Here is a 12,540-nt window from a genome sequence, read left to right as displayed (position 1 = left end):
ATGAGCCCCTTTGGAGAAACAGAAAGATGGAGGGTTTATCCGTCCAACAGTCACTGGGAGCAGTTAAAACTTAATTGTGCATCTACGCACAAGAGGTTTTGGATATTCATTCTTTGGAAAGTTGTGAGATGCTCTTCCAAACGTGTTTTTCCAAGCCCCTTTGCATTTTTTTTTTTTTGCTTACTGTTGCAGACTGCCTCCTTCCTCCTCCAGACTTGACCAACTTGCCAAGCACTTCATAGCCTTCCAGTGTGATGTTGTTGGCCTCCTTGATGGGCTTCTCCGCCACCTCTTGGCAATCAATGTTGAGCTTGACTTTCTCAGGAGAGATGCTGATGTGGAGCTGCAGGAGTGAGAGAGGGCATTATTAACAAAACATTCTTGTCCTCTCAATACTTCATAGTCGCCAACTTTGATGCAACACAATTACTTGGCAACGACAACTAAGAACATTGGAGCTTTTGAAAAGCTGGGTTTGGCTTTTGTTTCTATTTGGAAGGGGCATGATTGCCCTTTAAAAGAGCAGAGGAATTCTTCAAGAAAGTGCAACCATAAGGCTAGAGGCAGCCTCGATGCACCTTTTTAAACCAACTTGTCTGGAGCTCATAAAAATGCTGATACAGTACTCAGCATATTGCAAGATTTCAGCCAAATGTTTAGTCTTTGCAAAACCATGCTAATTATAGATTCTGATATTACCCCAGAGTGGTTACTGATTTGGCAAAGTACTACTGTTTGATCCATCTACAGATGAATGGACCATAAAAAAAAGGGAAATATACAACAGTTGGCATTTCGGTGTCACATTAAAGCTGCAGTCAGTGATTGTATAACAACACAGAATGACAAAGTGCCAGATTCTGAAGTTTCCTGTCCAGAGAAGCCGGCACCACATCTTGAAACAATATCATTTGTGGTATGCCATCAAAAGTCCTACACTTTCCATACTTTTCCCCTCATGGTTGCAAATTTTCCCCCTGCCCACCAGTCAGACAAGCTTCCTTTATGTCAGGGAAAGCAAGCTAAGCTACCATCTCTTCCTACAAAGCCATACCAACCACAGACGAGACCATAGTTCTCGGCAACCGATCACGAAATTACAGTCGACTTCCTTGGCAGTGGAACAAACTATCTGCTGGACCGCAAAGAGAGAGGGGGTGTCGTTTACCCAAGGGTCCATGGATGGCGTGTATACATTACCTCACTGACCAATAAGTAAACACAATAAAATCACTCCAGGCAGTGGAAAATAAAACCTCAGGAAAACTAGCATTTGAATGACCACTGCAGCCTCAGATGATGCTACTCGCTGCTAAGTGATCTGATCCGTCTGCAGCGAGGTGTGAAGATTTCACCTGGCTTCGCTGTGTTAACACTCAACAAACACGGCATATGGTAAGATTTCAGGCTGACATGTTTCTGTGATTTCTATCAGATTAGATTTTTATTATTCTTGGCTCTTTTCAAAATCCTGTATCCTGAACGTCTCACTGCCTTGATTTCATATGTGCACTCATAAGCAGGTGTGAGTCTTTGCTATAAAAACATGCAGTTGAAGATTGAGTTAGCTTTTGTTAGAGAATAAAAAGAAATAAATGTTTAGCATAGAATCTCCATTACATGGGTCTTTTAAAGCAAACAGTGCCAAGACTGATCATTCACAAGTCAAGCTCCCTCTGTTAAATCCAACAGACAGTCCATTTGATCAGAGAAGCTAAACTATAAACTCCTGTATTTCTAATGTCATTTTTAGAGTATGTGAGTCTGGGTCAAAGAGAGAGGACGCTGTTCCTGTCTAAACAAAAGTTGTGACATGAAGATAGTCTAGAGTGTAGTCATTGGGCATTTTGGCAAACCATTCCATCCATCTGTCTATCTATTAGGGCCAACAAAGACATGAGAGTCAGCATCAAGTGGTGATTTGGCTTTGTGGAGATCTCCACTCACCCCTGACTTCCATTTTAATTAGTGCATGCATATATTGGCACCACTTTCCCTGCAGAGCCCCTGAGGGAAGAGTTTGAAAAGATTGAATTGGAGACTGCATAGGGAACAGGGAGAGGGTGATATCCCACTACAGCCCACTGATCGAGGACTACAACAACCTACACTCTCAAACGTCCACCACAGTAACATGACTAGTCACTATGACTTACGGAAAATGTCCTCTTCATTCCAGTTAACAGGAAGGTTCCCACTGTGGACTCCCACCCTTCCAGTGTGGGAGGGGATTCCCCAGTGGGGTAGTGAGTGGCTAGCATCTGCTTAACTCATCTGTGAGAGCTTTCCCACATGTTCATCTAGTGGTAGACCACGACCTCTCCAGCCTCAGTTACTCTTTATTAACTAGCCTGAGGAGAAAAGCCAAATCTACAGGCTTACACAATGGTGGTGACTAACATTTCCAAACATGTTACTGAGACTCCTTCTGTTGAAATTACAAGTTAACATCTGGGAAGATGTTAGTATAAAACTATGAATTCCATTTCAATTCATTTGAAATCATTTTTTCAGAAAATATCCATATTTTCCAATCTTCGTCAACTTCTGGGATAATCTACATTTCTCAAAGGTCAACATGAGTTGTGGCCTTTTTAAAAAAAAAATCTTTAATTCATCTTATTCACACAGAGAGAATTAGTCCAGCTGCCAGTTGTGACCAGCCTCATCATTGGCCACTCTGGTTTCAGCACACAGACACACACACACATACTGAGGTCACTATGTAATAGCCACGGACAAAGTGTTGGGAAACCTCTGACAACATGTAAACACACACCACCACAGGAGCCGTCAGTGGCACTTACTCAGCTGACCAGCAAATAAGCAGCTAGGTAGACCGCTGCATACTCACCAGCTCACGGAGCAGCAACTACTGCACCACAAGCTAGCCACCCAGTGTACATTCAGACTACAGACTCCACCACGGCCACAGACTGAGAGAACACACACACAAACACACACACACATACACACACACATCAGGCTGCTGTCCAACTAGTCCAGCAGTGATGTCATTTTACATCAAGCCCTGACCCAACATTTTCCAGGGTCTCATTCATTCACGAAGTTACCCTACAATTAGTTGTGTCGATGCTAAACGGTCAAACGGAAAAGCCATTTACAAGACTCTCTGATCTAGGAGCCAATATATCGCTCTCATCGGTCCATCAACTCAAAAAGAAACTCTAATTTGTAATATCAGGAAGCGGGCGAACTTTGATGTTGGATAAGACCCAGCTGCATTGAAAAGAGTCATTCATTCTGATAACTTCAGAATTGGACGGAAAAGAGGAACCTGTGTACTAAATAAAGAACACACTGTCCGTGGGAAATAACTGAAATGCAATTAGACGTGATTTGGATCTATGGATCTTAAGCTGGTCCAGGTCAGTGTGAAAACATACTGTCCCTCATTGTTCTACCACTTTCTACACCCTGCTGTGGTTGCAACATCACAGGGGATGTTTTATATTCACTGCAGCTTTGAGTTTGCCTTAAAAATTACATCAATGCTCTTTTTGCCCTAAAAGAGTCCATACTATACAAATACAGTTTGGCTGGGAGCCAAATGTCGTGGTTTGAGGGAGGTAAGGTGTTACCAGTCAGGGAAAACCTAATGTAAGATGCTATTGAGTTACATTTTGGGAAATGTAGCTATGCTTTTGGAGACCGATACAGGTACAGTAAGTGATATTTAGGATATGTTGGTTTCAGGCAAATTGATTTTGGAAACCTTGTTAATGTGTCTCCCATCTCTTAGTAGTGATTTTTTTTTTTTTTTTTAAATACTCACTGGAAATCCCTTTTATAAAATATTAGACTTCAGGATCTGAAATGCTTCATGCCACTCATGAACCCAGCTCAACCCACATAAAAATCAATCCGGTTCAGAGCAGACTGGTTTGGAATTCGCTTAACAACTACCAGGATAGTCTCCTGTCTTGATGTGGTCAGACCTCCAGGGTTAAGAGTAACAGTTTGCACATTATGCTAGATCACTGAGGTAACACAATTTCCCTCCAACCTCAATTTCAACTTATTTATAGGGTCTACAACCCATTTATCAAATTAATTGCCTAGCGTCTAAAAAATATGGAGCTTAATGTCAAATCATAAAAAAAGGGGGCCCAAAGACCACTTTGACAGCAGATCGACACTCTGGAGCTGGATAGCAAAGAACTTTTGACAGGTAACATGATACAGCCACATGGCGTTGGCTGTTCTTCCCATTAAAAAGTAATTCAGCCAAACCAAATGAGGCATAAAAGTCACACAGAGAAATATGAAAGGATTTAAAAACAATATAAGTGAAATGAAGTGAAAAGAATGAAAACAATAAGCCGAATGTAAAAGGATATTAAAAGGATCATTAGGATTCTCGCTCTGTCCCATTCCAGCGATGCTTTAATAATCTCGCTATGTGGCACTTCTCTCTTTAAGAACCGTGCATTGTGTTTACCTTATGGAAGCTCCCGTGGAAAACTCGCTTCACTTGCTCTTCATTAAACGTGGCTTTCTGGACCTCTCCTCGGGTGTCTTTGTTGTAGAATGAAATTGTTTTGCTGGAAGCTGAAAAGAGAGGAATCTCTGATCAATCCCTGACAGTGTGTGACGATGCAGTGGCACGCAAAGCACAGACAGGACTATACAGAACACATGGTCGCAAGGAGAGGCGAGGGATAAAGACAAAAGCTAGGAGGGATTAGGCCCATGCCCGTAATTATTAGCATGTATTTACCACGTGTGGAGGCACATATTTGTAAAAGATACTTAAAGATCAAGGCTTTTTATTATTTTATTTTATTTTTTTAAACTTCAAACTAAAGCCAACACCAGCATCAAATTCAGAGGAATAGACTTAAGTCAGTCAGAGTAATTATTTCAGTATGTTTCCACTGACTTCTTTGTACTGTACACCCCATCTGAGCACCAAAAGACGATGAGAGGCTTACGGTTGACGGTGACCCCGACCTCGGGGTTGTTGTTTTTGTCTGAGATCTGCCAGATATCGAAAGCCTCGGAGCCGGTGTCGGGCAGGAGGCGGAAGAGCATGATAATGGTGTAAGATGGGGGAAGACCCTCAGGATGGATCTCCCTGTTGGTGTTAAAAAAAAAACATACATCCTGATGAGTCATGAGTCGGAGCTATACCCTCATCACAACAGCAGTCAGAAGGTCACATGTTAGAAATTAATACCGAGACTATTAAATCTCACTATGATGATTCAGCATCTAGTGTGGCACAGCGGCTGCAGAACCTGTAAAAGATTGCCAAATTTCCCTGGGGCCTTGAAGAAATTGTCCACATATTGAAAGTATTTTCTGTCCCCTCTCTTTTGCAAGTGTTTCCATTTGTGCACATTAAGTCAACGGCTCGGCCCATGCACAGAAAATACGTATCATTAAAAACTTATTAACAAAGCATGCTGAAGAGGTTTGGATACTCCAACAGTTCTCAGGTTGCCTAACACGACTTAAACAGGGGCCTAATAAAAAGACAAATCTCTTGACCCAGGGGTGATTTGTTTGCTCCCAGCCTGACATATGTGGGAGGAGGGCCTGATCCAGGGCCTTTTTAATTCTATGACCATTTTTTTCTTGCTCCTAGCACCTCATATTCCTCAAGCTGCAACAACAAAATAGCCCCTGGCTTAGTGCCAAAAGGCACTAGGGAAACCCCTCTGAGGACAGAGGCTATTGAACATCATTATGAATAATGAGTGCGGGCTGAGTGGGATTATAGTGCACATGAGATAAAGCCAATAGGCTGGGAACATGGACAAAGCGAAGCTCACACTCCACTCCTCTATTTGCTGGATACAGTACACATACTCTCCACCCTCAGGCCTTACTTGGTGGGCTGGTTCAGGAAGGCATCCTTATGCAGCCTGTAGGCGATGAAGCTGTTAAAGGAACCCGGCTCCATGGACACGCCATTCATGCCAGCAAAAGTCCGGTCTGTGATGTTGAAAGCCTCCAGCATCCTGAAACCTGGAAAGGATCAAAAACATGAGCCATGTTGAGCGCATGGAAACAGTGAAACCCTGTATGGCGGAGTGGACTTGTATGTAACACTGCCAACAAAATCTGTACGGGATGAGTTTTGTGTATGTTGAATAGTGCTGCTGTATGCTTACCAGGTGTGGTGAATCCATTGATGTAGATCAGAGGACAAGCTAGAACAAGACAAGAAATTGAAGAGTCGGAAAAACAGATTAGTGTCTTAAGAATATAATGCGTCTCTCTATACATTTCCTCTGGCATTGACCGGTTGAACGCACATCAATGGCTGCAGATGCATGATTTAACCTCCATTGAAACTAAAAAAATTAAATATCAACAGCAACGTTTTTGTCTTGGAATGTGGAAATACTAAACTGTAATGGGAGTGTTTTAATGATATATGAATGTCCGACTTACTGGAAGTGGCTGTTTCGCAGATAAAGGTGATCAGGTTGTCCTGGATCTTGGCAAATGCATCATAGTCATCTACCACGAACACATGTCTCTCACTGGGCTTGCTGCCGATAAGTCTCAACTCTGTCATGTCGACATCGGCCACACCAACCACGAACACGCTGTAGCCTGTGGAAGCAAAACACAAAGACCATTGTTAAACTTCCAGTAACCGCTGGCAGTTACATCCCTACAGGGATTTTTTTTATTATTAGAGTTTATTAAATCAGCCACAAACGTTGGCTCTGAGGAAGGAAACCATTCCACTACTACAGTATACTGAAACATATGTACATACAGCTCAGAAAAAAACATACATGATAATGATGAACAATGTCACACAAACCAGAGTGCTGCAGTTTCTCGGCGCTCTTCTTGACATCGTCCTGGGAGCGTCCGTCTGTGACCACCACCAGCACCTTGGGGACGTTCCTCCTCATGCCGCTGTCAGAGGTGAACACCTTCTCATAGACGTGCTTCAGAGAAATGCCTGGAAGAGGGTGAAGGAGAACAGTTAGCAACAACACATTAAAATGGTGGCCTCTGGTTAGATAGATGTAAATGATAGATATGCTGTTGAGGATGAGAGGAGAAACATCTTCATGAAACCGAAAATAAGTCCAGTCGCCTTCGCTTCAGGACGACTGAGAACCTACACAGACATTTCTGATGTACCTGTCTTGGTGTTTCCGCCTCTGTAGCGGACATTCTGCAAAGCTGACAGCACTATGCCCTTGTCGTGGTAGGTGTTCAGTTTGAACTCAGTCTTAGCATCATCACTGTACTGCACGAAGGAGACCTGTTTAAAAAGAACAAAATAAGATAAGTCTATGACAATCGCCAATAATAACATTTAGCAATCTACTCCTTTTAACCAACACGACTGAAGAGACAGCACCAAGATTTATTCTGACCTGCATGCCGCCAGGGCTGATGACATCAAAGGCTCCAGTCATGCTGGTGACAAACTGGATGACCTTGTTGAAGCTCTCATCTCCAATACTCCAGGAACCATCGATGAGGAAGACGAGGTCTGCCTTGGCACCTTTGCACACTGTGGCGCAGGTACAGTGGCGTTAATGTAAATAATTATCTATACGTTTTTATACAGATGCAAATGTTCAGCTGTTCCACTCACCATCCAGTGCAGGAGGGACTGTTGCTGGAGCAGGGGGGGTGGGAGGCTCAGTTGGCAACTCTGTGGGTTTGACCACTAAAAAAATAAAATGGACAAATAAACAAAATAAAGAAATATACTAAACAGTTTCACTATTGTACTGTAGTTTGCCCCCTATCTTCATACATTGGCATTTTACTGGCAAAGAAAATGCTATCTTACATGTTCTTTCCTTGACGCTCACTCCAGGTCCCTCCAGGTTGGGGGTTTGGGTGTAGACAGTGGCATTGTAGAGAGTGTCAGGGGTCAAGCCATCAAAGCAGTAATTGCTCTCTGAACCTCTGACAGTGATCTCCTGGGCTCCACTCTTGGAGGCTGGAGGGAAAATGAAGGACAGAAAATTAGACCGATTAGACCGCTTCATCTTGCAGGAACCTCACATGTGGGGAGCTTAATTCAAAACATTGTGCAGAGTAACCGAGTAAAACACTTACGGTCAAAAGGATTGACTTTGACTCTGTAGGAGGTAGCTGCTCTGTGAGGCGCCCATCGAACACAGAAGTTGTCGTAGCCAACGTTGTAGGTGGTCAGGTCTGTCACATTGAGGTACACTAAAGGGAAGCAAGCACAGGTTCCTTATTCCATATTCCTCCTGTATCCTGTTAAACTCGTACAGCTTTTGACATCTACCGCTCAACTGGAATCATGCATTTAACTTAATGCCCTCATCAGCTTCAACTTACATGTGGTGCCTTGTCCAATCAAAGGTTCACTGAAGCCGGTGTTGTACTGTGCCAGCACCTTCAGGTCATAGGTGGTTCCAGGTTTCAGGTTATGCAACTGATGGGATGTCACGTCTCCAACAAACACCTCCATGGACTCATCAGAGCCTGAATGGAGACATGACAGTTTTATACAAGTGCGTCGTCAGAGCTTGCAAACTCTTCTTATCTTAACCACATCAAAACATTTGTCCATACCTTCAGGCTGGTAGATAAGCTTGTATCCGCTGACCCTGGAGGGGGCGGGGTCCCAGGCTACCCTGAAGCGGGTGTACCACTCATCAGAAACACGGAGGTTCCTAGGGCCGAGCATACCAACTGCAGGAAACAAGACAGCACGGTAAGCAAAGGCTCCAGTTCATTGAGATGGGATGCAGAACCTTTCAGTTTCTCTCTACTTCTTGTTAGTGAGCTGTCAGCAGGGTAACTACTACATTATAGCCTATTATGGCTTCTGAATTATGAACAGGGTATCTCAATGTGCAATCAAGGAGATGATAAATGAAACCACATCAGAGAAATTATGGAGAAAAAAAATGAAGCTGCCACAGGGAGTGGAGTGGTATTACAGTATTTAATAGGATTTCTTTTGTTTGAAAGGCACAATTGGGCAAGACGCTGGCCAGCTCTGCAAGTATGAGTTCTCCCTGACTGGAATACAGCCAGTTCATAATTCCCTGGCAAAGACTCTCGGTGCTTTTGGCTTTCATGAAAAGTAGAGAATTTCACTTATTCCACTTTTGCAAAAATGATTCAGGATCCTAATCAATGGATCAGCCTATGCAGATTTTCTGGAGTGTGCAGTGCATGCGTGTGTGAGTGTAATATCTGTTTCTGTCCAAGGTCTCTGGATCAGTTAAAAAGACACACAACGGGTCCAGTGCAGAAAAAGTGCACTCTTGTGATTGTGAGACTGGAACAGTTTGTACCTGTGCGACCATCTCCCTCCAGCTCTCCTCCTGGTCCATCACCATAGATCGCGGTCACTTTGATATTATAGGGCGTGTCTGGATCCAGGTTCTGCAGGATCACATTGTTCCTGTTTCCTGGCACAGTGGTCTACAAAAGAAAATACATACAGTACCGCATTAACAGGGAACACTATAAGGTCTATGGTCAAAAACTAACAACACTGAAGAAAATAAAACAGTGATATGTGGAGTTATAGACGTGCTTACATATTCCTCAATAGGATCTCCTGTAGTCTGGGCGTAGGTGATGCGGTATTGCATGACAGGGCCCTCAGCATGTTCCCAGGAGACAGACAGTGTGGTGGTGGTGGGGTCGTACACACGCAGGTTCCTGGGGCCACTGCGGGGCACTGAGCGTGGAAACATTTTTTTAAAATTATGATAAGTTAGATCTGGATTGGTTTACACACTCATGTATAGTTCTAGCCCAGGTCCTTACATGTCTTTCCAGCATCACTGATAGTGGGTCCCTCGCCATCACTGTACAGAGCAACCACTCCAACATTGTAAGGAGTGTCTGGGAGCAGCTGCTGCAGCACAGCTGTGGTGGTGGTGCCTGGTACCAAAACCTGCACAGAGACAAAACATGTCAGGGATTAACGCAGCAGCAAGTGCGCAGACTTTAAATCTAAAACCATGCTCAGCTCAGTAAAATCAGACAAATATACAAAAAACCTATGCACTTGTGCAAGGGTTCCCTGACACTCTCCAGGTCCTTCACCAAACCACAGCTGCTCATGTTGTACACTCCCTCTAACACCTCCCTTTGACTCAACAGCCTCCTGCTCTCAGCACTAAGTGAAAAGAGGAGCCAGATATTCCTTTGATGTTTGGGAGTGTGGTGTTGGAGGCAGTGGTGGTGGTAGAGGGGGGTCGGGCTGGGCGTTTGACACCAGGCACCGCTGTTCAGCCCAGTCTGACAGTAAAGGCAGCTGATAACATAAGTGCCACCTCCTCCTCACTTTCTCCTTGTCTTATGGTTAAGTAGTTGGACAAAGTAAGGTCAGAGGGCTGTGGCCTGCTGATAACCTCTGGGGGAGGGACACATAGTTATGTTGGAGGTTTTGACAGAAAGGAAGAACCTGTGGGTTGAAGGGGGCTGTGTGTGAGGGCCTGCACCATATGTGAGGGCCACACCAGGGTGGATGAATCTGTTTACTATGTTTTGATGTCTTTGACGTGACGACTCGTTGCTATTTTAGTTCTCTTTCATTTGTAACACTTGCAGTCGACTCTCATCTCTCTTGGTGAAATATTTACAAGGATGCTCGAGAGTCAGAAAAGGACAGGAGACACTGGCAAAGCTGGTAATTCAGGCTTCAAATCCCCAGTTGGTGTTAAATTTGATGGAGCTGGCTGAGAAAGGCCACATTGCCACTGACGCACATGACTGGCTCCAGCCATGGAAAAGGCTTAAGCCTGCCATAAATGTGCTAACAAATAGGGATAAAGGCTGAAAGTACCTCCCTATCAATAAACTGAAATACGCCTCACTCTGCACAGACCATGTCATTAGGCTCCCGGTGTAAAAGCAGCTATTAATGGTGCAGTCTTTTGGGCAGATGTTGAAGAAAGCTAATGTTAGATTAACACTTCAAAAGTTGTTTGTGGATTCTTCAACCCAGAAATCCTTCGCACGTGAAGATGTGGGCATGCTGGTGCCAGACGCCACATACCGGAGTGGCAGATAAAGAATTTCAGCTTTAATGAACATGTCTTGTTTTAAAATGTTAACAGTTTGTTAAAAGGAGTCAACTGGCAGTAGCTGCACCCATGCACCATTTGGTTTAGAGACTAAAGCTTTGCTTTAAATGTTTCACCCTGAGGCTCTTTCATTCTTAATGACACATGGTGAACTGTAAATGCTGATCAAAATGTGTTGCTGCTTGGGAAACATATGTCTCCATCCAGACGCCACCCAGACACAAACACTAGCAGATCTTCCAAAAGGATCCGTCAGTGTTTGTGTGTGTATAATATGGGAAATTATAGCAATAAAATGTTGACTTGAGTTGTAATAAGTAAATAAAAAGGTATTTTTTTGTTAAGGTTACAATTGCACACCCTCTGGAAAATAGTTTCCTATCAGCACAGATGGATACTCACCGATTCAGAGGGCCTGCCGCCAGTCAGAGGTGCGTAGACCACCCGGTATTGCTCCACTGGGCCTGTGGCGGGCTCCCAGCGAACGTTCAGAGTGTTGGTAGTGGGGTTGAAAACCTGGATGTTCCTGACGGGGCTACGCTCCACTGCCGAGCCAGGAATGCAGGGTGGATAGAGGTAGGGCAGAGATAAAGACGTAAAAGGTTAAGGTGAGAGTCAGGGTGAGGAAAAGCAAAAAGAGGGTGCAAAGTGGTACGAGGAGGTTGATGAGAGGGAGGTTGGACACAGAGGAAAGAGTGATGACAGGGCGAGGTTAAAGGTTGGCCAGATAAGTGGTTTGTATAGAGTGGGTTGACAGGTAGATGGAGAGGATGAGATAGAAGGGAGACAAACACAGGGATTGTTTAGGACATGGGTGTCAAATGGACAGAGGTCATTTAATAAGAGGTTAAAACCAGCAATTACATGAGAAAAAACCCATAATACTGTCATACAATGCACTTTCGCCCTTTTCTTATTTGTGCTTGAATTGTTAGGTTTTACCTAGCCTCTTAGCAGATTTTTTACAAGTGTCTACACGTTGTGTTTGTGAATCTCCTGCCTTCTCTTTCTCAGTTGACATAACGTGGCCTAGACTAGTTTTTCAGACAGGCACAATGGCCCAGTAGCAACATGAGAATGTTTCAATAAAATGGGAACAATACGCCCCGGCAACCAAAAGGGATGAGTTAAAGACATTATTTAACAATGCCACTATCAACAGGACATTTCCTGCCAGTGCCCTAAAGGTTAATGAAAAGGATATACAAGGCGTATGTGGAGCCTTGTCTTCTAAAGAACCAAAGCAGATGTTTAGAGTCTTTGTGCTGCTCCCCATTATAACCCCATAAATGCAGGGGGAAAAAAACATGGTGGGCAAAGCACAGTGAGCAAGCTTCCGTACTTTTAAAGTTTCACAGACTAAAGCCTGTGGCCCAGGAAGCTGCTTTGAATTTGATGGTACAATTAACAGTCAGTGACTTGCAATGTTCGCTCAAGTAGAGCAGATCCTTCCTTAGCATGAAAGAGCTGAGGGTACATTGAAGCAGTATAAACTACAGAGGCAACA

At 43.8% G+C, this 12,540-nt stretch overlaps 1 protein-coding gene across 4 annotated transcripts in view; it reads right to left on the bottom strand.

Moving 5' to 3' along the window:
* Positions 1–12,540, bottom strand: part of col12a1a (collagen, type XII, alpha 1a) — a 53,804-nt gene that overhangs the window by 9,559 nt on the left and 31,705 nt on the right. For all 4 annotated transcript variants that reach the window (XM_085767494.1, XM_085767495.1, XM_085767496.1 and 1 more), the window contains 18 exons: positions 11,436–11,578; positions 9,769–9,898; positions 9,537–9,679; positions 9,288–9,417; positions 8,557–8,676; positions 8,320–8,466; positions 8,071–8,187; positions 7,799–7,951; positions 7,598–7,672; positions 7,374–7,513; positions 7,135–7,258; positions 6,806–6,949; positions 6,424–6,588; positions 6,141–6,179; positions 5,856–5,994; positions 4,956–5,098; positions 4,463–4,572; positions 185–343 (listed from right to left, as the gene is read on the bottom strand). In XM_085767494.1, coding sequence (XP_085623620.1) covers positions 185–343; positions 4,463–4,572; positions 4,956–5,098; positions 5,856–5,994; positions 6,141–6,179; positions 6,424–6,588; positions 6,806–6,949; positions 7,135–7,258; positions 7,374–7,513; positions 7,598–7,672; positions 7,799–7,951; positions 8,071–8,187; positions 8,320–8,466; positions 8,557–8,676; positions 9,288–9,417; positions 9,537–9,679; positions 9,769–9,898; positions 11,436–11,578 — 2,321 coding nt within the window. The remainder of the gene's footprint in view (positions 1–184; positions 344–4,462; positions 4,573–4,955; positions 5,099–5,855; positions 5,995–6,140; positions 6,180–6,423; positions 6,589–6,805; positions 6,950–7,134; positions 7,259–7,373; positions 7,514–7,597; positions 7,673–7,798; positions 7,952–8,070; positions 8,188–8,319; positions 8,467–8,556; positions 8,677–9,287; positions 9,418–9,536; positions 9,680–9,768; positions 9,899–11,435; positions 11,579–12,540) is intronic.

The sequence above is a fragment of the Trachurus japonicus genome, chromosome 22 (genome assembly GCF_045865225.1).
Source record: "Trachurus japonicus isolate A0001 chromosome 22, Traja_1.0".
In the NCBI taxonomy this organism is placed as follows: domain Eukaryota; kingdom Metazoa; phylum Chordata; class Actinopteri; order Carangiformes; family Carangidae; genus Trachurus; species Trachurus japonicus.
Note: the sequence above shows the minus strand (reverse complement) of the source record. Positions and strands in the feature narration are given on the sequence as shown.